General features: G+C 36.7%; 1 protein-coding gene across 3 annotated transcripts in view; it reads left to right on the plus strand.

The window, feature by feature from the left end:
* Window positions 1-25,503, plus strand: part of LOC145981252 (uncharacterized) — a 68,951-nt gene that overhangs the window by 21,264 nt on the left and 22,184 nt on the right. For all 3 annotated transcript variants that reach the window (XR_014440943.1, XM_083114404.1, XM_083114405.1), the window contains exons 4-12: window positions 1,880-2,000; window positions 10,007-10,121; window positions 12,351-12,533; window positions 14,627-14,902; window positions 17,154-17,296; window positions 18,846-19,130; window positions 21,600-21,716; window positions 21,974-22,058; window positions 24,878-25,071. Coding sequence is in view for 2 of the 3 variants with exons in the window: in XM_083114404.1 (XP_082970530.1) it covers window positions 1,880-2,000; window positions 10,007-10,121; window positions 12,351-12,533; window positions 14,627-14,902; window positions 17,154-17,296; window positions 18,846-19,130; window positions 21,600-21,716; window positions 21,974-22,058; window positions 24,878-25,071 (1,519 nt within the window). In the remaining variant the exon portion in view is untranslated. The remainder of the gene's footprint in view (window positions 1-1,879; window positions 2,001-10,006; window positions 10,122-12,350; window positions 12,534-14,626; window positions 14,903-17,153; window positions 17,297-18,845; window positions 19,131-21,599; window positions 21,717-21,973; window positions 22,059-24,877; window positions 25,072-25,503) is intronic.

Below are 25,503 nucleotides of genomic sequence, written 5' to 3' on the forward strand. Positions count from 1 at the left end.
TTTTATAGTACGATTTCTCTTTAGCCTCAAAATAGGCCTCAGTTTCGGCGATTACCTCTTCATCAGTGCTAAATTTCTTTCCAGCGAGCATTCTTTTAAGGTCTGCAAACAGGAAAAAGTCACTGGGGGCCAGATCTGGAGAATATGGTGGATGGGGAAGCAATTTGTAGTCTAATTCATATAATTTTGCCATCGTTTTCATTGATTTGTGACACGGTGCATTGTCTTGATGAAACAGCACTTTTTTCTTCTTCAAATGGGGCCGTTTTTTTGTGATTTCATCCTTTAAACGCTCCAACAACGCTATGTAATAATCTCAGCTATCTCGATCAACTTCACTTTACGATCATTTAAAATTATTTTGTGGACTTTTTTGATGTTTTCGTCGGTAACAGCCTCTTTGGGGCATCAACTCCGTGCATCGTCTTCGATGCTCATTTCACCTCGTTTAAATTTAGCAAACCACTTCTCAACGGTTGATTTTCCTGGTGCAGAGTCCGAATAATGTTTATCAAGCCAAGCCAAGCCTTGGCTTCAACAGTATTTTTTTTCGCCAAAAAGCAATGCTTTATTAACACACAAAATTCTTTTTTATCCATTTTTTCACAATAACAAAAGCTGCTTCACTCACAATGCTATATCTCACGAACTAATTATCCGGCAGCTGTGAAATTTATACACATATCTTATGACACTTATGAAAGTACATCATCATTTTTTTCTCTTTGTTTTAGCCAATGAGAGTTTCACGTAATGGCACACAAGCTGCTGACAGCCTCTTCACTAACATACTTTAAAATCTAGTCCTTAAACATACGTGGAATGCAGAAAAAAATTAATGAAATTAGTCATGGGCAATTTAACCAAGCAATACATGTGCATCCCACTGTGCCGTTTGAAAACCTCTGATGTAATACAATTTTCAATACCTCTATCAGTGAGAATCAGTAAGAGTTTTAGCATTGCTATCGGTTCAGTGTGGCAGCAGCTGCCTAATTGAAATTAATGTATTGACTTTCTTTCAAAAAGTATTTTTATTCTTTGTCCATTATGCATGTCACGAAGGCACATAAGACTATCAGTGGTGTGGTCAGCACCATTGTCCAACTGCCTTTACCTACAGGTGACTGTTGATAAGAAGCAGCATGAACCTTAGAGCTGGCTATAGTGTGCATTGGTGGAAAAATAGCTGTCAAGGCACACCCATTGGAAGATTGAATAAATTCTAAGAACAAATAGGTGCCTATTTTAATAACGTCCTCCATCACTCCTACTAGCCAATTTCTTGTCCATTTTATTTCCACCCCATGGACTTCCTTGATAGCATCTGGATTACACTGTGGCCTTGTAATGAAGGGGTGCCAGGTTTCATCCCTAGACGAGGCATGTTGCACAGTGGTTCCGATTCCACTACACTGTAAAGTCCGCCCAGCCAAAGAATGGACTTGAGTAGACCCAGACTAGCAACGGACTCTTTCGTCCTCTGGTACAGTGATTCCCAGCTTCTTGTTTGGCATTTTGTTCCAATCCTTGAAGCTCTCAAAGAGAAAAAATATGGTGATGGACTACTTGCTTGGTAATACTTATGCATGCTACTGTACTTTGAGTTAATTTTTCTTATGATCTCGTTACCACCAAGGTTTGTGGTTTGAGTCCTTGTCTGCTTATGGTGTTTGTGAGTGTACCTTCATCAATTTCATCAAATCACCATTCATCCTCATCATTGAAATTAGCAAAATGTAGTGGAGAATGTACGTAAAATACCAAAAAATCCCCCTGCAAAATACATTGTGGCAGAGCCCTGCTTGTGAGGGCATAAAAGTAGCGCTACCCAGGCTTATATTAATTCTCTAAAATATGTTTTGTTTATATTTTACAGGGAAACTGAGGAGGATGTGTTAGAGCTCAATGTGAATGAAGTCATCGATGATCTTGATTCAGAAATTCAAGGAGAAACCATTCATTTTGTAGAGAGGGAAAATAATCAAAGAGCACGAGTTGTAAGTTTCGTTTTCTGATCTTTATGTACCACTAAACTCTTGCAGAATTTGACTTTATCTCATTTAATAATAATAAAGTAACGAACCTTAAAGTTTGTGGGATCTTACGAGTACCTAGAATGTTAAACAATTAATCAATGGGTGATGTATGTTACTCATCATTCATCCTCTGATGAGAGCACTCGTCATTGGCATGACGAGTTAACGCTTGGCTATGCGAAAGGTACAAAATCACACTAAGGAACTAAACTACAGAAAAGACAATGGTCACTCGTTGGGTTTTGTGAACCGTTGAACCTGAATCATGGCTGGGTGTTAGGATAATTACCTGTCTATCTGAAGTATTAGGCTGAATAGAATATGCAAAGTCCTCTGTTAGCTTCTCCAATTCGTCGACCAAAGCGTTGTTCCACTTCTGACCTACTGCTCTGCTAAACACCTCTTCTCTCAACTCCAATCCCCAAAGTCAGTCAGTCAGTCAGCTTGTCTCATCTCTATATCACTAAGCCATCGAGCTCTTCCTCTATGCCGAATCGTGTTATTAATTGCCACTATGCAAACCGCTGACTCCATAAACAGAAGGAACTACCTGTTTTCCTGAATGCTCAGGAGGTTTGCATAGCGCAACACTGTGCATTATAAACATGCCTCAGAGGGTTGAGACAACTGAGAAAAACAAGTGAATGCCCTGGTCAACGTGAAGCGTTCAGAGAGACTTAATAAAATAAACATATAATCTTAGGGATTGATACGTTCTGCCGCGGTGTAAAAAATTTTCCATGTTGAAAATTTAAAAGTCAAAGCGCAAAGCTTGACATGACCCAGGTTCGCCAATTCCATGTATTTTCTTAGAAAAACAAACATACAAAATATAAAAAACAACAAAACATAGCCTTCTTTTGATTTCCTAACCCAAAAAAAAAAATCCATTCCCTAAAACATTACAATCAATAAAAACAAGTACGCACGTCGATATGATATAAAAACAATATTATGTATGATTATATGACTAGTAATTACAAAAAATTATGTCATTAAGTGATATAACTCGCGATGTAACGCAATTGTGCATGTGTAAGTTGTTTTGATGTAGAATTGCTCATGCCTACAAATCGCAAGTGTGTGGTCATTAGTCTGTGCTCCATCGCCAAGCAAATGGCTGAAATGTTTTCGTAAAGAGAACCGTAGTTCACAATGTTTCTGTACATTGGAACCCTACGTGGACCGTTCAAAGAACTAGTAAAAACTAAAAAAGGTTTATAAGTACGTACACAAAACGTAGATTGTCCCATATGTGAGTGAAATCGTAAATAGGCATGTAAAACATATATGAAAAAATGGACATAATACGTAGCATTGAATTCGTAGGGTAGACACATCTCATTGTAAAAGCCTGAGTAAACCAAAATGTAATATGTTTGCTAAATGTATAGCCACTTCACTTATAACAAAATGAAAGAAAAATATTGGTATGCACTGTTTGTCTCAAATCTGCCATTCTCGTTAAAAATATGAACTTTCAATGGCTATCCTGGTTATTCCTATATATGAGTATGAAATGTTCGATACACATAATCATTAACACTGAATAACTGTCGCAGGCAAAAAACCTAAATATAATGTTCGATTTCCTTGCCTATGTTATGTACACTGCAGTGTATATCTAGCTTTGTATTTATATAGCCTTGTACATACTGGTGTGTAACTGCACACAAAAAATCTTGCAAGTATCCACCAACTGTCTGCTCTGATATTAAACATCAGAAAATGTCTGGTGTCAAAAATGTGTTGCTTACTATGTTCCATGTTGGTGAAACAAAAATAACTGCTTGAAAAAAAACATTTGCATAAAACTTTGGCACTAAAGCATACTTCTTGAAATGTTCAAAAGTGCTGTAGTTATGCTTGTTATTGCTTGCATGTACGGTTGGTTATCCGTTGCGATAATTTCTTCTTAAAAAAAATTTACACACTAATTGTTGCTATCGCTGGATAATTGACACAACTGGCGCTTGTCGCCTCCTTGTAGTGTAATGTAAACTATAATGCATGGTACGGAACTGAAGATGTGTAGAAGGGCTATGGAAAAGTGTTGTTTTCCATAATGCACGGTAAATATCCACATGAATACACATGATATAAGCTTGCATGTGTATGTGTGGGAAAACACTGTAGCACAATTTGAACAATAATTCTGTACTTATTGTTGTGACCGAAACTGCTGCTTGTAGAATATATGTTCTCTCTACTGCCCTTCTTCTTCGTATTGCTTATCGTCTTGACTGAATTTGGGGCAATGTAAAGGGTGCGGTAAATTAGCCATAAAACTTGGGAGATGGGGAAAAATTGTCCCAACTGGAAACAGTGTAGGGGGAAATTTTATCTGGTTCCTTTACTAGGTGTCGTTGATAGTCTGTAACACTAAACAGGAAAATTCCTGGTTGAATACAGGCTTTCCGGGAAAAATGTAGTCCTCTTGTAGTAGAAAATGTCTGCATGCTTCCTTGTAGTATGGTGATGAGTCTTTCTGCATGGTAGCTTCTGCAGAGGTCCTTCATACAAAATGCCCATGATTGGTGTAGGCATTGCTTGTCCACGTCGTTCCGTATAGACAGGTTAGGTTAAAATAAAAGGAAAATTATAAAAATGAAAGGAAACTGCATAGGAGAGGTTTATTTAATTCTGGTAAACGCACAAAACCAAACTTATTCCATTGCCTTTTCTTAAAATTAAATTAAATTGCCTCATCAAGATAAAATAAAATTAAAATAAATTAATTAAATAATTGCCATAACTCTTTGAAAATAAATAAGGAAAATTTAAATAAAATATACAACCGTAATTAAAATATTAATGTCCATGATTGGTGTGTTGCCTTAAATTATTAATTATTACTGTGCTGCTCTGAATGAACCTGTCTTGCAAGTTGACGGTGCTTATAAAAATAATACCCTAATACTGATGTTAGTAATAAATTTCAAATAATAAATACTAATATACACATGGGCAAAGGGTTTAAAACTAATTCCTGAAATGAAATGCCCTTACTAACAGATTGATTAAGTTGCCTTAAGGCAAGTTCAAGCGGAGTCCATTGGGGAATAGTGAAATCAGATAAATTCTTGGGAATATTAAGTGGTAATTCAACTTCCTTCATTTTTACCTGTTCAAAAGCTAAAATTCTTGTATGTAAAATTTGTTGATCCACAATAATCTGAGAAAAATCCTGATAGTTAAAAAATATAGATTGCTCCTCGTTAATCTGAATTGATCTTTGGGTGTTCAAATTATTATTCAAGTTCTGAATGACAATAAATTGACCTGAGCCTGATATTAAAATACCATTACGTGTTCTCATAAACTGAAATAATTTATTGTCAGTAATAGATTTCACTTCAAAATTACAAAATGTAGAATTAATAAACAAAAGTAAGTGTTGCAAGCATGTTCTAAATTCTGTTTAAATGTAAAAAAATTATTATGTTGTGAACCCTTAAAAAAAATCTATATATAAAATTTGAGTTGCGCAAAGCAAGCTATTAGTGTCCTAAGAGATTGCTTTGGCAAGCCTCTAATGGCCTCCTAATAAATGATAGGCCAGTGCAATTTGCCGTGGCAATGTAAAACAAAAAATTCAGTAAATGCTACTTCTGACTTTCGTTGATACTCCAGGTGGTAACAAATATAGCATCAGGGAATTAAAAAAGTGAAATTCAAATTTTAAACACAAAAAACTTTCTCAATTCCAAATTTTCTTTAAACAAAAGAAATTTAACAACTCGGTGCGTCAATCCCGTAGGTTTGTCTAAACAAAATAGATCGAGAATAGTTATGCAATATTTTAAAATAGAAATACAAATTGCTAGTTATTACCTACTGTACTAAAATTAACATGAAGTTAATCAGTAAGAAGTAACGAATTTATTGCTGCAATGTCAACATTGCATTGTAACATTATAATTTAAAGGATTTGTGATCCAAATAAGATTCGAATCTGCATTAATAATTGCTCTGGCAACCATCAATCCCGTTTTCTCTTGAAACTGTAGGTCCGGTTCCAAGAGTGTCCTATCTTTGTCATATGAATTAGCCAATTTCAGTGGAATGCATAAATGTGTCCTAGGTTTCACTTTTATCTTTTTAGCAGCTACAAATTCTGGTTGCAAAACATGCTGTAACAAATGGGAAACTTTGATTGACACGTCAAAAGCTTTCTTATTCTCATTTTTAATTTGGTTTCTAGGAGGTGTGCCAAATCTATGCAATGTAAGCTTATTTTCCTCAAAATCTAACTTAGCCTTTTGTCCCATCAAGAAATCATTTCCTAATATAATAACTTGATTAAAATCCTTAACGATTCTAAATGGATGAACAAATGTTTGGTTATGTATAGAAAATTGTAGTAACACAATTTCCTTAACCGTCAGTTGACTATTAGTGACCCCTCTAATCGCAGTATTTATATTAAATCGCTTGGCATTGACTGGTATGTTCTTATCTCCCGTTACCGAAATTTGACTTCCACTATCCAGGATGAACTGTCGAATTTCCCCATCTACTTTCACATTGATGTAAATCAGATCTTCAGAAGGAAAAGTAGAGACCGTTAGAGTTTTCCCCGTAGGCCCTGCACCTAGGTCCCCATCATTTGCAGGTCTTACTCGTTTAAAATTGCTTCTGTTATGATGAAAAGTAGAATGATTTGTATTTACAACCTGATTAGTATGGTTATTTGGATCTTCGCGCCCCTGTTGTTGCTCCAAAAATGTTCGCGGCGATGAAGATGAAAAGTGCGAACGCTGAAATCGAGGGTTATCGCCATTGCACCATCGCCCCCTATGCGAACGTTGCGACTGTGTGTCGAGATGATTATTGTGGTTGTTATGCCAAGTATTTCTATTCTGAGCTCTATGATTACTATTATGATAATAGGTTCTCCTATTGTTTCTGTCTCTATGTTCATATTCTCTAACTGGATATGAGAATGATGACTCAGTGAATGAATGTTTTTTCCGATGTTCTGCAAGTGCATTTACTTTAGCCTCAAGATTCTGAAATTGTGAAACTAAATCTGACTCATGAGACTGGAGTCCCGTGTTCGACTGTAATTGATCAAGGTCTTGTTGTAGTGCATTTAATCTTTCCTCGATCTCCCGATTAGCCTGAGAATAACTTATGTCAACATGTCCATTGACTGTGCGCTGCAACGTGATAGCTTGCTGACTCGGCATGTAGGCTCGACTCGATTCAGAACACGACAGAGCTTTCATTGTCTCACATTCAGTTTCTAGAATTTTACGTTTTTGCACAAGATATTTGAATTGTTCAACATGTTTCAGGTCTCGTAACATTTCATGCACTGAATCATATTCCCTGTTATAAACTTCTTTCATAAAGTTAGGTTGTAAACCCCCGCTTATTTGCTTAATTTGCTCACTAATGTCCATGGCAGGATCTAATTTTAATAACAATAACTGTTTTTCTCTTACATATTTTGAAACAGGTTCATTTTCCTGATGGAAGCGTAATCTGATTTGTTCTTCTAATTGAAAAATGTCCCCCGGTTCCGTAATTTCTTCCACAATTTTAGTTTTTAAAGTTACAAAATCTATATCCTGTGCTTCCTGAGTTCAACTCCAAGTATTGAACCATTCCAATGCTGAATCACCCAAAAGTGCCGGTAGCATTTGCCTTTTCTTTAAGTCATTCCACTCATTAAGAATAGCTAAACTTTCAAATTTATCAATGAATTTTAATACATCCTCGTGAATGTTACCTTGAAACTGGATAGTTTCGAGAATGTCGGGGTGGATAAATCTAGATTGCGTCAAAAAAAAAATTCCTTCTATTTATAAAATCAACAATTTGCATAGTAGCAATTAATAACACAATTCAACATAAAAAAACCTCAATAGCCTAATAATATAAAAATAAAACAAACTAAAAAAAACTAACTTTTAAAATTAAAATTAAAAAAAAAATATTTAGTAAAACAATAAATCAAAAATAAAACTACACTTTAATCAACAAATTAAAAAAACTAACAAAAAACTTCGCATATTCTATTCAACTTAATACTTCAAATAAACAAATAATTATCCTAACACCCAACCATAATTCAAATTCAACAATTCACAAAACCCAACAAATAACCATTATCTTTTCTATAATTTAATTCCTTAATATAATTTTATACCTTTCGCATAGCCAAACATTAACTCATCATACAATTAAAAACAAATGCTCTCATCAAAAAATAAATAATAAATAACATACATCACCCATTAATTAATTATTTAACATTCTAAATACTCATAAAATCCCACAAACTTTAAAATTCGTTTCTCAGTTGTCTCAAGCCTCTGAGGCATGTTTATAATGCACAGTGTTGCGCTATGCAAACCTCCTGAGCATTCAGGAAAACAGGTAGTTCCTTCTGTTTATGGAGTCAGCGGTTTGCATAGTGGCAATTAATAACACGATTCGGCATAGAGGAAGAGCTCGATGGCCTAGTGATATAGAGGTGAGACAAGCTGAGAGGGGACTGACTTTTGGGATTGGAGTTGAGAGAAGAGATGTTTAGCAGAGCAGTAGGTGGAACTACAAGTTTTAATTTAGATGTCAGCGGTCCAACTGCAAGTTCCGCCCCCAAATTTAAATGTAGCCCAATATTAACTAGGCGCCTTCAGCGACAATTATTAGAAAAACAAGTGAATGCCCTGGTCAACGTGAAGCGTTCAGAGAGACTTAATAAAATAAACATATAATCTCAGGGATTGATACGATAATAATAAATAACCTGTGAGGGCCAGGGCCTAGATACTGACTGCTGACCTCAACCAGTTACGGGGTGATGTGTGGTCAGCACGACAAACCCCCAGTTGTTGTTGTATGTTTCCATGACCGTGTTACACTACTCATTCCTAGCTCCCCAATTCTCTCACAATAGTAGGTAGCCACCGGTCCCATACACAGATGAAAATCTCAGGAGAAAAGTTGTTATGCTTTCACCCAGGAGACGCAAACCAGTAGCCACAACCCAAAGCATTACACCTTAGACTGCACGACTACGGTGCAGGGTATTCTATCTCATTTAGGATGAAAAATGGTCAGTAATTACTAATCTTGTAACGACTATTACATTGTGAAAATGTTTCTTCGAGCATTGAGCATCAGGCCTATGATAGCCTTGGCCTGCTCAGTGGCTTTTGAGACTGGAGCTTGCTACTTGTTCTTTTCAAGTAGCTCCTCAAGTTTCTGGGCCAACACTGAAATACTGATTGCACAGAAGTCGAGAGTGCTGAATATTTGACTACATGGGAGGCCTCTTGAACAGTGGCTTCCCTTAATTGCTGAAAAAGTTTAAATATCACTATTCAAGGCTGTGTTTTCTTTTTTGCTTCCTCCCTATGTTAATCACAAGGTCATTATGTTCTATGCATTAATCTTAATTTTTTTTATAGTGAAACACTAAAATATTATTATTTTCACAGGAATATTAGTTTTAGAATCAGTAAACCCTGTTATGGGCATGCCAGCTAATAATTTTTCAAATGGAATCCAATTTTCACTTTTAAAAATCTAATTCGTTTGTCTGTTTTTAAATTAGTCAGTATTTGGTAGGTTTTTTTGGTATTTTCATAATTTTAGTCAGTATTAAGTAATGACATTTCATCTTTATTTATGAAACTTTCATCATGATAATTGTAAAAACTCGTTTAAGCTCTTGAAGCTTTCTTAGTGAAACTGAAATTTCACACTTAAAACTTTTGTATTGTTTTAAAACTATTATCGAATTTCTGAAATCCAATCAACAAGAATATCTGGAGAAAAAAATCCAAATTTGACCGTGTCTTACAAAATTCCTTGCCCCCTTTTTTTTTTTTTTTGAGGCAATCTTTATATGTGCTACAGAATATATTTTGATAATGTTCTGAGTAGAGTTGTTGCTACAGCTTTGATACACTTGTTTTCAAGTATACATGTGAGTATTAAATTTTTTTCAGAGTGACTTGAAAATTGAAACCCGCCAGTTTAAAACACCAGACACAGTTTCACAGAGAACAGCAGTTTTGAAAGTTGATAAAACAGACTCAAGGAATGAAGCAACATATCAGGAAGGTATGATTTGATTCTTCTCTTAGTTTAACACTTTTACGACATATGGAAGGTCACCATACTTTCGTGAATAAGCACTGATCTCAACAAGAACGAAAGAGTATTACAAGTGGTTCTTTTTTGGAAAGGCTAAAATATTTCAATTACCCAAATGCAAGATTAAAATTGTGGCTGTCTTCTGCATTCACAAGTCACTAATATTTACTTCATTTCTATTGTGTACAAGTTTATAAAATTAACAGGGAACCATTCAGATTAAGAACGCTGTATCAATGTTTTTATTTGTTTTAAGTTGTTGATTTAGATTCGTTTTTGTTATATGTAAGAAGATTGACTTAAAGTGTCTTGTGTCAAAAATAGCAAAATGAGTTTGTATCGAATGATTTAAAGTGAAATAATATTTAGTAAGTTGAGTTGTGTTGTTTAATTCTTGCAACGTAAGTACTTGAAAATTAATTTTAAAATTGTGTTAAAGACTGCTCATTCTTCGCGTATAATATATATTCAGTGTGAAGTATAGTTGCAAAATTTTGCACTTTTCCGTGCAAGAAGGAGAAACAAGGGTTTTTAACCTAAACAAGGTGAAACAATAGGTCAGTGGAGAAGTTAACATAATACTGAACTGCAAACTTCTGCGGTGCAGTGGTTAGCACAGCACGGTAAGCCACCATAGGTCCCAGGTTTGAATCCTTCCCTGGGCATGAGTGTTCTTTGTGAGTAACCCTTCATCATTGTTGCTGACCCCTGTGGCAGAGTGGTTAGCACAGCATGCTATGATGCCATTGGGCCTGGGTGTTTGAATCCCAACTTGGACATGGGTGTTCTTTATGAGTGCCCCTTGATCAATTTCATCATATCATCCTCATCTTCACGATTAGCCAAAAGTGGCAGGAAAGCGAACTAAAATAAACCAAATCAATCAACCAACCTTCATCAATACCATCATATCATCACTCATCCTCATCTTAGCAAATGGTTAAAAAATGGTTAAAATAACACATTTTCTTTTATCACCATAATAATGTTTGTCTATCAGCTGTCATTTTTTTTCAGGTCAACAACTGACACATCTTGATCTTGCCCTCCCCCAGTAAATTTCTACTCCATCATGCTCAATCCCCAATCTCCTTTCTATGTATCTTTCTTGGCTGTATCCATTCATTTATTTACATCCTCATCTCAATTAACCTTAAGAAATACATTCCTGGCTTTTTGTTATTGCATTTCAGTTTCCTGCATTTGAATGACATATGCAGTGCTCGAAAAATCATTTTCAGAGACAGGCGCCAGCTCTGAAAATCAGGCGCCAGAAAAAAAAAATCAATGGCTAATGAAAATACAAATGCATCATGTACATGCGTACATGTTTTTAGCTTTAAATTGCAATTAAAAAGATGTAAACTTACCTTTGGGTTGAGAGGCTCTCCACTAACGTTTGGTGAAGAAATATGCTCAATTTATCATTTTTTTTCTTGAGCACACATGGAGTCACGCTGATATATTCACAGCACATAGTGTAAAGAAAATGTTGATCCCAACTGTATATACAAGTCATTTACAATTTCACTATTTACAAAAAGTCACAGATCACGTGCAGTCAAGTGGATTCCCCAATGTCACATTTGTGAACCCCTTTCTACACAACGGCAATGTTTCTCTTGTGGCCATACACATGCCTTGTAGTTTTGTCAGTAAAATACACAAATCACGTGAGCTTTTATTACGAAGTGCTTGCCATGTGAAAGCAGGAAGGGGGGGTTGGGGGCAAAGAGTAAGAAATTGTTATTGATTCTACATGATGTGTACAACATTGATTAAATAAGAAATCATTTGTTACCTTCCAATGTACTGCAATTTGAAATTAGAATTATCAAAATTTTCGTACATACATATTTAAAAATGGCAATATTACAGCAAAACATCAAAGTCGCCAGGCTGAAATTTTCAGTGGCCATGGCGACTCTGATTTTTCGAGCCCTGGACATATGTATAGTAGAACCACAGGCAAAAGAACCTGTGCTGACCTTCTACTCCTGTGCATCGTACTCCTGCATGTAGGGGAGGGTCAGAGTGAAGCATGCTTCCTCATGGACTGAGTTGAACTGATGGAGGGAAAGGTGCACAGTGACTTTTAGCCGAAGGTTCTATTCCTTGTGGTTGATCTATACCATTATCATGCGATTCTATTGTGATTTGCAATGTACTGACATTCTTGTGGTTATGCTATTTCAGAGCCGGATACTTCTCATGGCAGCAGCAGCACCCTTATTCTAGACACATCAGCCATAAAGAATGACGAATCTGAAGAAGATGATGACGATCAGGAAGGAAGCAGGGACCGCTTCAAGACAGAAAGGCCGAATATAATTTCTCTGAAACCAACGAAGCTTTATGGAAACATCCCAGATACTTTAGGTAATGGTGGCATTGTTTTATACTGCTTGCTTATTTCATGAGCTATGTCAGTGACATACACAGGAGGGATGGGTTGGTTAGGTGTCATAACCCTCTTCCATTTTGACCAAGTTTTCTTGATATAATAATAATCTGTGGCCATATTGCCAAAAAAGGACATTTCCCTTTAATTTGGTTTCATATTATCATAAAATGTTTTTACCTGTGTAAAATCAGGTCTGTAAATTGAACCGCAGGCCACAAATGTGTGCAGTGGTAATACTGTCATTGTAATGTGTCACTATTTTTTGTTTAGCATCAGTGTTGTATAGTTTGAGTTATTTTGTTGAAACTTAAGTGTTTTCTTTTGTGGCTTACGTTGAATTATAATGTTAATGTAGTTAATGTGTCATCTAGGGATGGGCCGATATCAAATTTTGGCTGATACCGATAAAGTACCGATATAAAATTTACGGATACCGATAACCGATATTCTACCGATCCAATATAAAATTAGAAATGGTCCTTGAAGAACCTGAAATGATCATTGATCTCCTTAATAAATGTGTGTTTCGAGGTGACTGCAGTGCAAAAGAAGTTGAATATTTAGACAATTACTTTTTTTTTAGAAAGTAGGGCATCGAGATTATCCATATAAATTACAACAAAATGGCATAATTTTGCACTAAATTATGAGATATTTTTCGATATATCGGATCGGTAAAATAATCGGTAAATTTACCGATAAACCGATACACTGATATGCCTATATCGACCAATACCGATAGAGTACCGATTAATCGGTACCATCCCTAGTGTCATCTAATGTTTAAATTATAATGAAGATGGGGGAGAATTATCAGTACATATTTTAATGGTAATTTTACCTATATATGGTTATAAGTGTTGAATTTCTCTACCTAGTTTTGTAAATTTCATATGTGGTTTGCTTTCTCACAAAATAAGTTAATTACCAGTAATCATTCAGACCGTGCATGGAATTTGCATAGGCATAATTCACATCACATGCCACCATTTTACCCAAGTAATGGCTACTTTCGGCACTCATATCAACTTCCCTGTGGCTTTCACCACATTGCATTGCTTCGTCAGAAGTCTGAACAAGTTTTGAAACATTTTTTTTTAGGCAGTATTTCACACCATGTGCTGTCAACGTATTAGAAACTACTGAGGCAAGCATATATATATCTTGCTTTGTCGTGCTAATTTTCAGATTCATCATCCTTCACCAGGGATGGAAGAAAGAATGAAGCATAGGAAAAAGTTAAAACATGGTTAAGATGGGATATAAGATATAAAAACTTGATATGTTGTGTCATATGTTGGCAACTAAAGCTTGACGGAAGTAGAAGTACATGTCAAAGTTAACCATTACCTGTGTGCCTTAACGATATATTTACTCTGTTTTTGGTGGCCAAATACATCAAATTATTTTCTTGTAGTTTACGGTTATTACAAGCATAAGAAAACAGTTTTTCTTATGCTTGTAATAACAGTAAACTACAAGAAAATAATTCTATAATGCAAGCAATGCATACATACAAGAAAAACAAATACATAAAACTCGCTGCTGTGTATTTCTGATAGTTTTTATTTTTTTGTATCTCTACTGGTCGTATTTCCAACTGGCGACTGGGTAACATCAAATCGGGTATCAGTTGAATTCTCTTCGACTGACATGTCGCAAAGCACTGAAAGTTGCTGGTGGGATGAAACAAATGAGCATCGGATACACAGTATGTTGCCAATCGTACTGTAGATTGGGAATAGAGTTGATCATCTCCTTTACTGGATAAAAATTGTACATTACTTCACAAAGCACAGAAAATTAGTACACAAAACACCCAAACATTACAAGCTAATAAAAACAACTGACATAAAGAGACGTACGCTTGGCAACATTGAAATGGAATAGTGATGTTACACCTACAGCTTTTACTTCACAACTGAGGTTCTTGACAGCCATGGAGGCACACACCCTCGAAGATGATCGAGGGACAGGAGGGGCCTGCGATAAGTATAATGTTCTTTTGTCTATAATTGTTCTGGGATACGGTTTTCGTTCCTTCATCAAGACTTTCAATATTTTTCAGATAAGGTGATTGCCCCAGAAAAGGTACCAAAGCCCACTTTTGAGAAGCAGGGTAAACGTGGAGGAAGGGGAGGCAGGGGTGGTCGTGGAGGTCCCCAAGGCATTGGAGGACGAGGTGGTCAAGGTGGCGGCAGAGGTCGGAACCAAGGGTCAATCGCAAGAGTGTTTCCCCAGTTTCCTCGTGGACCACCAGTTGCTCCTGCAAGAGAACCAAACTCTCCACAGAAGATTCTCATCAACCCACATTTTCGTGGATCGGCACCACAGCACCCTGAATGTAAGTTGGTTTATTATTGCTACAGTTTATGTATGAGAATGGGGATGTTTAATTTCTCAGGATGTGAGTAGTGACCTTTTAAGTTTGACATTTAATTCAGGTGATAAATATTGAAGATAAGACCCCAATGTTTTTTTGTTCGCAGATATCTGATGAAAGTGCAAAATATACAGTTGCTTCATAAACGAACCACAGCAAAAATATATCAATTTACTATTTGCAATCTCAGTGAACATGAAATTTAGCTGTTTTTTATGATATTCTTAGATATTTAATGATAAATTTGTATGTATTTGTATGATATTAAGTCTCGTTTCTGCCACTTTGGTAAATCATGAGCAGGGAACAGATTTATATGTAGTAAAACTGCTAAATATGTAAATATATATTTGTTATTTTCACCAAAATATGGAGTTTAACATGGACTTAGTTCTAAAATTTTACCTTTTTAATAATATGACACACTACATGACCTACATAAAATACAGTCTTGGCTTGACTGTCTTGAAAAGAAACCAAAAGCTAATCCTGTATGTGTGTCACAAATCGTTGTTTCTGGTGCTGCTGTTGGGCATGCAACTAGTAGCGAAGGTAGGGTTAGTAATGGGCTGCTCAATTTGGGAGACTCTTCCAACATTGCCAAAATATTGTTTGTAAGAACAAGGAGTGAATGCTTGAGCCTTCATTCTCTATTCCTGACACCAATTGTAAATTAACAGGAATTTGAATTTTTATAATAGCAAAAACAATCAGTTAGGAGGTGTGTGTGTGTGTGTGTAAAAATAGCTTTATTATTCAGATGACAGAATACTTGTAATTAAGCAATTGGAGGGTATAAAAAAGGGTTGTAAACTTTAGTTTGTTAACGTCGCTTCAGACGGTTGTCAGTTATTTGCAAGTAATGCACCAAACTCTTTCAGTCACATGGGGACGTGTAGTTATTGCACGGATATGGAGTATATTTTGAGAAATGTTCTGAAATATGTAAAAATATGGAAAATAAAAAATTAATTACTAGAGGTACATAACATAATTTTGGTAAATAAGAAAGCAAAAATTTCGGTACAAAAACAGAGTCAATTTCAGGTTTAAAAGCGGTAAATAAAATAAAATTTTGGTGTTATTGCGGTGAAAAGTGGTATATAAAAAGACATTTTGATTTTAAAATTGTGAATATAATCCTAAATTTGATTTAAAAACTACACTTATTACGCAAAATTAACATTTCACTTCTAATAGCACATTTATGTAATTATCAGAGTATTAAGTTTATTCCTGTGTAAATGAGTACATTTTAGCTTCTCTAATATTAACAGCAGAATTAATCAATTTTCCGTGAATTGCATAACTCGCAGGATAATTCAGACCTCAGAAGGTGTCGCGTCGGTGAATAAACCCTACATTTTGTAGTTTAAAAGTTTATTTCGCATTTTGCAGTTCATTTCGCATTATTTCGTGACAAAACACGGTAGCAAAATGCAACTCTCACCTTTCACAACCATGAAAAATTAACACTACAATGTGTTTTTTGACACTTTTTGTTTTTTCGGCAAAAACGAAATATGCATGCCCCTATGAATTACTTAACGTGAATTTCGTATTTCCATGTTGCACAATTTAATGGTTATTTCAGATAATTTCGATGACTATCTGTCTTCATTCACTAAGGGTACGGCTTCTTCTTATCCGTACCTTTAGTGAATGAAGACAGAGTCTTCGAAATTCATCTGAAATAACCATTAAGTAAGTAATTCTCAAACCACGTTTACCGTTTCCATGACATAAACTGAAGTTTTCAAATCTACATGCCATGATGCGCAAAGATGATACAAAATATAACTGATTTCAGCTTCATACATAAATATGTATTTACATATAAATCTGTTACCTGATCATGATGATCAGGATAATTGATGATTAGATGGGATGTAGATGGGACCCTCATAAGTAACAAGCAGGTCCGTGTCAGGACTTGAAACCTGGAAAAGATTGAAAGTCAATTTTTCAATTGTCACGGAAGAAGTTATCTGAAAATACGTAGAAAATCTGGCAAAGTCAGGAAATTTGGTTAAGCAAAATTAGTGGGAATCCTGAAGGAGAGTCATAATGTAAAGGCCCCACCAGCCAGTCACAGGATTCTCTACATAACTAAAATTCTCCCAACAGGTGCCTAGAAAATTGCGAGCAATCTTTTTCACATATTGCAGTGAGAAAGGTGGTCACAGATTTCATGTTGTTTTTACCTTTCCAGATTCTAGTCAGCAATTTCCTCCACTGTACCAGAACTTCAGTGAACCTCCACAGAGACCGCCACATCCACAGTATCAGATGATGTCGCCACCCAATGGTGAATTCAGAGGACCTCCACAAGAGTTCCATCAAGACCGATATGAGGTAATGCATGCCAGTTCTCCCTGAAATGGCAGCTTTCCTTATGTGTGTAAATAAGTGACCACAACATTGTTGGGAGGGCCTCGCGGATGACATAGTGGCAGCGTCGTCGCCTTGTAATCAAGGGCTCCTGGGTTTGATACCCGGTGGAGGCACATTGAGGTTCGGATCCCACTTTAAACTGTTAGTCCAGTCCCGATTAGCCTTACTGTGCATAAAGTGGACTTAAAACACCAACTCAACTCTACAACATTGTTGGATTATTGGTGTTTAATGAAACCATAGGATATTTTTACAAAATAATGTGTAATATAATACTGTGACTCGGATAATGGTCGGAGATAAATGTTTTGAGTTCTGCATGAGTCTTGAGATATATAATTAGTAGAGGCACATAATTTTGGTAAATAAAAAAGCAAAATTTCAGTACAAAAACGTAGTCAATTTCAGGTTCAAAAGTGGTAAATAAAATAAAAAATCTGTGTTATAGCGGTGAAAAATTGGATGAAAAGTTGTATAAAAAAATACATTTTGGTTTTAAAATTGTGAATATAATCCTAAATTTGATTTAAAAACTATACTTATTACACAAAATTAACATTTTACTTCTAAAAGCACATTTATGTAGTTATCGGAGTATTAAGTTTATTTCTGTGTAAAGGAGTCCATTTTTGCTTCTACAATATTAACAGCAGAATTAATCCATTTTTCGTGAATTGCATAACACACAGGATAATTCAGATCCCAGAAGATGTCGCGTCAGAAAATAAACCCTAAATTTCATGTTTAAGAGTTTATTTCGCATTTTGCAGTTCATTTCGCATTATTTCGTGACAAAACATGGTAGCAAAATGCATCTTACACCTTTCAAAAACATGGAAAACTAACACTACAATGTTTAATTGAAGTTTAATTTCATTCTTGCTATATTTTGAGGCAGGAAAGGGGGGGGTCATCAGAATTATGTGCAATTTTTTCTTTCTTTTGTTTTTGCCAACATTTCTCTTTTCTTAATTCTGGTTTTGCGAAACACACTTTTACCAAGAGAATGCAATAAGTGCACAATTTTTTTCCACAGTAATGGGAAACCAATCAGGTAATAGTCAGTTACCATTTTGTACTTTCACGTCCCGGCATTGCCTGCGTTGGGGGGCCAATGAATTTAAAATTTCATGAAAAAGTAGTTTTTGTTATTATTCTTCCAACTGATTATGGAAAATTTGTTTTTTCTGCTACAGGTTTATAGCCCAATGTGTACTGAACAAAACGAGTCATAATTTGTAACTGTAGCATGTTTAGTTCCAGAGATATATAATTTTATTTTATAGCATCTGGAAGTTTATATTTCCTGCTGAATACACGTCTGTAGTTCACGGGTTCACTGGCAAACGTGCTCCATTGTTGAAGGGTTAATCCTACTAGTGCTTTAAATTCAAATCACACCTTGTTTTGTTTCTCCTGTATCCAGTTACCTCCTTATGTTGTTATTGTCATGAGTATTTCTAGAATTAATGCTGTTCTTAACTAGTAACTGTTTCCCCCTCTTAACTAGGATCAGTATCCAGCACACCATGATCAGTGGGAAAATCAGGAGCCCCCGATGTATGGTGGGTCAGGTCCTAATCAGTCTCCCGTGTTCTCCCAAGGTCCAAGACCACCATTCCATCAGCAGCCGCCGCACCAGCAGATGTCAGGAAACCCACCGATGATGGGCCATCATCCGATGCACCAAGGGCCACGGCCACGCATGCCTGGTTCACATTTCCAACCCCATTCGATGGGGCCACCCATGAACCCAATATCTCCACTTATGCAGGAACCACACATGCCGAGACAGGTATGATTTGTCATTGTTTAAATATGCTATTGTTTTAAAGATCCTGGAGATTATTTACATTGGAGATGAAATAGATTAATTTGTGCTCTACCAGTGAGGGAATAAACTCTTGAGATTGTTCACAAGATATTTCAAATCGATCAGTATTATATTGGTTATTGGTATCATTAAATAAAACCTTCAGATTTTAGCAGACTTCCCAGCAACATGTGGCAACAATTAATGCACCACTTCTTGAAAACTACACATGATATTTCAATTCTGTCCTTTTTGTTCATTTGTGTACATTTGAAGGTATGTCGTGCTCGAATTACAAAATAATATATCCATTGTTACTATTATTAACAAGGGGAGTTAAAAAAAGTCCCTTAGATGTATAACATAGGTTTTGAAAATGAACAAAATTGATTCATCCAGTTTCCATAGGGCTGATGCTAAAAACAAAAATCCGGAAATTCTTTTCTTAAGCCTGCAACACTGCCAATCTTATACATTATTCTCTTTTTCCCCCAAGAAGTATCAGTGTATTTTGAACGAAACTTTGCCTGGTTGTGGGAATGTACCACTGCTACATACTACCTAGTCTGGCCATAAATACTGTTACACACTATTTTGTGAATAAATTGAATATGGTTTCAGATTTTGAAATATTATTTTAGTATGTTACACTTACATATATTACATGCAAATAGCACCAATCAGTTTTCAAAATGCCCTCTTTTTGCCATCACACAGGCTCGAAGTCTCCCTGGCCAGACATCTATTGTAGCATGCATGGTCTTGATGGGAAAGTCCGCCCCTGCTGTTATCAAGGAGCGCTGTAAACTTTCAATTATAGGGTGCATCTTCTTGCAGACTGTGCCCTCTAGCTCTGGGCACAGTTTGTAGTCCAAGGTACTGAGATCATGGCTTTCAGATGGCCAATCAAAAGTGGAAATGAAATCGAGTACACTGGTCTCCAGTCACCGTCGTGTCATCCTTGCCTTATGAGCTGGGACAGAATATTTCTTGAACATCCAGGATTCATTGTGAAACATTGTTTGGTTCAACAGTGTCACGAGAGGGTCCAGGACACTTTTCACGTACACTTTCGAACGACTTTTAAGCCCTTTTCTCAAAAAATGAGGCCTGGTGGAACACTCTTAGCTCACCTCCCACCAAACCATGACTGAGGAGGGCTGGTGGCATCTCTGATTTCTGGGAACTCTCTCACAAACTTCTCAAAAGTTTGAAGCATACACCCTTTCATTTTGGTGGTTAAAACTTCATTCAGTGGTGAACAATTTCTTGTCAGTGAAGAGAATCCTGCAATGCCCATTGTGGCAACGTACCGCTGCAGGAGCCATCTCGATTTCAGTTCCCTCTGCTTCTACACTTGAGTCGTCAGGAAATTTCCAGTACTCCACTGGTAAGCTCCAATTCCAAGGTCTTCCTTAAGTACCCTGAACATTGATTGTTGTGAAATGTTCAGCTCCTGTGCCATTATCACTTGCTTCCGGATGGGATTTCGGTGGATGCGACCCACCACTGCTTTAACAGCCACTGCTGTTCATACGGTGTGAAGTCGACCAACTCTTGGGCGATCTTTCATGCTACCAGTATCAGTGAATCTCTGGATTGTCTGATACACAAACCTTTTGCTGATCTTCAGGATTTTTAGGGACTGGAAAATCTCAGTGAGTGACTTCCCAACCACATGCAGAGCAATTATGGCTACTCTGTTTTCATATTCGCCCCACTCCATGCTAAGCAGAAGAAGATACACGCTTTCTCTTTCAAGCTGAACACACAATGGTCAGGAGTGAACTTCAGCACAAGCATGGTTCATGAGCATGACTACCGGATGTACAGTCGAAGCTGAAAGTTTGTAACAGTATTTATGGCCAGACTAGGTACATTTTTTCATTCACTTTTTGAAAACTATCGATTTTCTTCTTTTTACCTTTAACTTTTATTATTGAGAGGTACAATGCTTAAATTTCACCTCTGCTAAAAGCACTGAAATTTCAGGAAAGAAAATGATACTATTATGTCTTGAGCTACAATGTTTTTTGTACATTGCGGCAAGTTTGAAAAGTATGTGCTTGAAAAAGTTCCCTGTCTGGAGGGGCTATCCACTCATGCAAGGCTCCGTCTGCTGAAACTTAATACAGTGGAACCCCAATTTTATGTCCCGGATTTTACATTTTCCCGCATTATACATTCAATCTTGATGGTCCCAAAATGTTATAAAATTTTCCTAGATTTTCCATTTTCCTGCATTTTACGTTTTTTGGTCTTGGTCCCCTGAGAAACGTCCCATTGTATTGGTAATTTATTTATATTGGCCTGTAAATCACATCTTTCCTAATCTATATTTAATCTTGATCCTACACTACATGGAAATGTGTGTGTTTTTAATTCCTGACTCATGATACTTTCTCAGTAATTAACATTTTTTCATGGTGTTTATTTTTTCCCCTACTATAGATAGCTCCCTGGCAGCAGCCCCCTGGTGGTGGCAACATGCAGCTTCCCCCACCGCAGCAGAATTTTCCTCCACCATATCGATCGGAAATCAGAGCACAAGAAGTTGGGCATCCACAGGTAATTGTTTTCAACAATGATTTCACATTGTGAATTGCACATTATTTTTTATGTAAACCAAGGTTGAGTATATTTTAATTTTTCTTTTACAAAGGGCCTTAAGTTTCTAAGTCAGTAGATGTGCTCAACTTTCAGTCTTAATACTGTTTCTATTAACTTTATATATGAGGCAAAACTTTTTAAAAAGTTTGATTGTGGATTTATAAATTTTCCATTGATGGATTATTAGATATGTAAACTGACTTTTTCCTCAACAGCCAATGTTTCCGCATCAAGGTGGACCAGGAAGGTTTAACCGTCCTCCCGTTCCTCAAAATTTTGGACAGATGCCACCATTTTCATGTAAGTTGATTTTCAAAATATTTCCTGTGTTAATGACATAATTTCCATCAGGGGAATGTTAGGTATGTACAAAGAGATGAATTGGGATACCCATGTATACCATAACAATTCATTAATAACTCATTGTTGTTGCATGTCCTCATACTCGTCACATTTGTTATGCATCACAATCACATTGTCATTATAAAGATAGTTAGTTCTCTGCTGAATCGAGATAAAATTGTCAATAAAACAAGTAATCTGTCACATTATACAAGGGTGTGCTGAAAAGTGATGTCTCCTATTTTTTTTATTGGAAAACAGTTGAATTTATGTGAATAAAAGAAATGCAGAAAACTTTCTAGAACTTTTGTTGTCCATACAATTACTTTTCCACATAATCACCCTGGTGACCAGTGTATGTCTGCAAATGAGAGACCAGTTTCTTAATGCCGTCACCGTAGAATTGTTGATCTCAAGGAGCCACAGCTTCACTTCTGTTTGCACTACATCATCAGAATCAAAGTGAACTCCTCTCAAGTGTTGTTTAAGAATGCTTCATCTTCAAGTTCGTAGCGCTGAAGCAACTGTCGGCTAATGTCCAGTCTCTTTTGTTTTATGTCAGGAGTGTGCTTCCAAGGCACACAACGTGCACAAAGTTTTCGGTATCCCAGATCTGCGATTATCACCTGTAGTTGCTCCCGTGATAAGCCACACTTAAAATGCAAGTTGTGCCTGGGTTATGCGACTGTTGTCTGTAATGAGTTCATCGACACTGTTCCGATTACCTTCATCAGATGTATTATGTGGCATCCCACTTCGTTCTTTGTCACACGTGTTGAGAATTCTTCTTCTGGGGTTTTCATTACAAGCAATAACAGCCCAGTGTCATGTAGTACTTACGTCTACACATTCGTCCCCATAAAAAGCCTTCATTCTCTAATGAATGTCAATGGAGGGACATTTTCTGTGGTTAGAAACTCTATCACCACACTCTGCTTCAGGCACAATGACAGTATGATTACATGCTGCAATTTTCCTCGCTATAGTTCAGTACCCCCTGGTGATTGAAGTTTGAAACCTTCAATGGGGAAGCAGGAAAGTGATGAGTCCAATGCATGGTTGCTGAAAATCCAAAATGTGTTTACACTGTAACCAAAATATAGGAGGCATTACTTTTCTGCATGCCCTTCTGAAAAGTAGGGAAAGGAGAAAATTAATCAGTACCCTATCAGTATCAGGCAGCAAAGCCAATATATAGTTTTTATTTTTACAAATATAAACATATAATTACTTCAGTACACCCAGTAACTGTGATACTGCAGACCGATAAGGCTCTGGCATCGGGATCCACAACCAGTATAATTCTGTGTGGGACTTGTGTTGTGTGCTGTCAATTTGTGTTTGTAATTGTCCTTTCATCCATTCATCGTATCACAATTCATCCTCACCTTCACGAATAGCTATAAGTGGTAAAAATGAAAAGTAAAATAAAGTAAATCAGTCAAATCAATAAACATATAATTCATATCATGGTTTTGCAGAGTAAATATCTTCATGAAGAAGGTTAATGGACTGTTCATGTTCTTCAAGCAACATTTATCAGAATTCTAGAATATTGGTTATTGAGTTTTTGTTTAATATACACTTTATGCACAGAACTAATTGGGACTGGACCTACAGTTTAAAGTGGAATCTGAACCACTATGTGCCTCCACCAGGTATCGATTGCAAAGCAATGGTGTTACCATTACATCAAGTGGTGAAGCAACTCAATATTGGTAAATCGTATCTTATCGGTAGAGCCACATATTTTTGGTAAAGTAAAAGTGTTCTCCTGTGTTTAGCACCATGCCATGAAGGCGTATAGGGGGTGCGGAGGTAACGCCCCACACTTTCTTGATTCGGTTGTTAGTGGGGGTGATGTGATCAGCACCATGCCCCTGACCACCTTTACCCCCCAGGGTTTCCCCCAGGTACCCATGTTATTCGACGCTGGGTGGGCACCGGGGCCGCTTCCAACGTTAGAAAAGTTCCCAGATTTGAACCGGCCAGGGATCGAACCCGGACCTTTAGTATGGTAGTTAGACGCGTTACCGACTGAGCCATCGCGGATTTTTGGTAAATAAAAAAGCAAAATTTCGGTACAAAAACAGAGTCAATTTCGGGTTCAAAAGCTGTAAATGAAATGAAATTTCACTGTTATAGCGATGAAAAAGTGACATATAAAATGACATTTTGGTTTTAAAGATGTGAATATAATCTCAAATTTGATTTTAAAATTGCACTTATTACACAAAATAAACATATCCCTTCTAATAGCACATTAAATCATTACCAGAATATTATGTTTATTCCTATATAAAGGGTAGCATCATCGCCTTGTAATCAAGGGGTCCCGGGTTCGATACCCTGTTGAGGCACATAGTGGTTCGGATCCCACTTTAAACTGTAGGTCCAGACCCGATTAGCCTTACTGTGCATAAAGTGGACTTAAAACACCAAATCCTGTATAAAGGGGTCCATTTTTGCTTCTCAAATGTTTGCAGCAGAATTAATCAATTTTCCGTGAATTGCATAACTCACAGGATACTTCAGACTTCAGAAAGAGTCTATTTCGCATTTTGCAGTTCATTTCGCATCATTTCGTGACAAAACAAGGTAGGAAAATGCACCTCATACCTCTCAGAAACGTGAAAAATTATCAATACAATGTGTTGTTTCACATTTCGTGTTTTCGTCATACGAAATATGCATGCCTCTACTTATAGGTATCAGCAAGTATTGTATAGTGGTCCATTCCCAATATCAAGTATAATCTTCTTAATGTTCCTTTGCAGGTCCAATGCAGCGAACAGTCAGGCATAATGTCCCAGGCATGAGGCAACAGCTAGGACCTGGTCAAAGGAAAGGTTCTCCTGGGGACATGCATCAGCAGCAAAGGGGTTTTAGGCCAAAGAGACCTTTTGAAAACCAAGGGAATGCTCAAGGAAACAGGATGAATCGTTTGGATGGTGGGAAGAGGAAGAAATTGGTATGTGTGTGTGTAAAAAAAATAATTGAAAACCAGAATAAAATTTTACTAAATTTTCAATTTCTCTTATCGCTTTGGTAATGGGTCTTATTGATATTCTTAAAGAATTCATTTGTTAATTAGCATATGTACTGTATGTGATCAGAAGTATCCGTACACCCACCTGAAAATGAAGCACAAGTTTGGGCTGCTCTCCATCGGGAACACTGGCAGTCAATACGGTGTTGGCCCACCCTTAGCCTTGATGACAGCCTTCACTCTCGCAGGCATACTTTCAGTCAGATGGCGGAAGGTTTCCTGGGGAATGGCAGCCCAATCCTCATGGAGTGCCGAAATGAGAAGAGGTGTCGGTAGAGTACTGCATCGGACCACTTTCGCTCACTCAAACTTGTTCAAATTTCCTACGCTCGAGCATGCTACACTCGAACGTAC

Source organism: Lepisma saccharinum, chromosome 29 (genome assembly GCF_977018435.1).
Source record: "Lepisma saccharinum chromosome 29, izLepSacc3.1, whole genome shotgun sequence".
NCBI lineage: Eukaryota > Metazoa > Arthropoda > Insecta > Zygentoma > Lepismatidae > Lepisma > Lepisma saccharinum.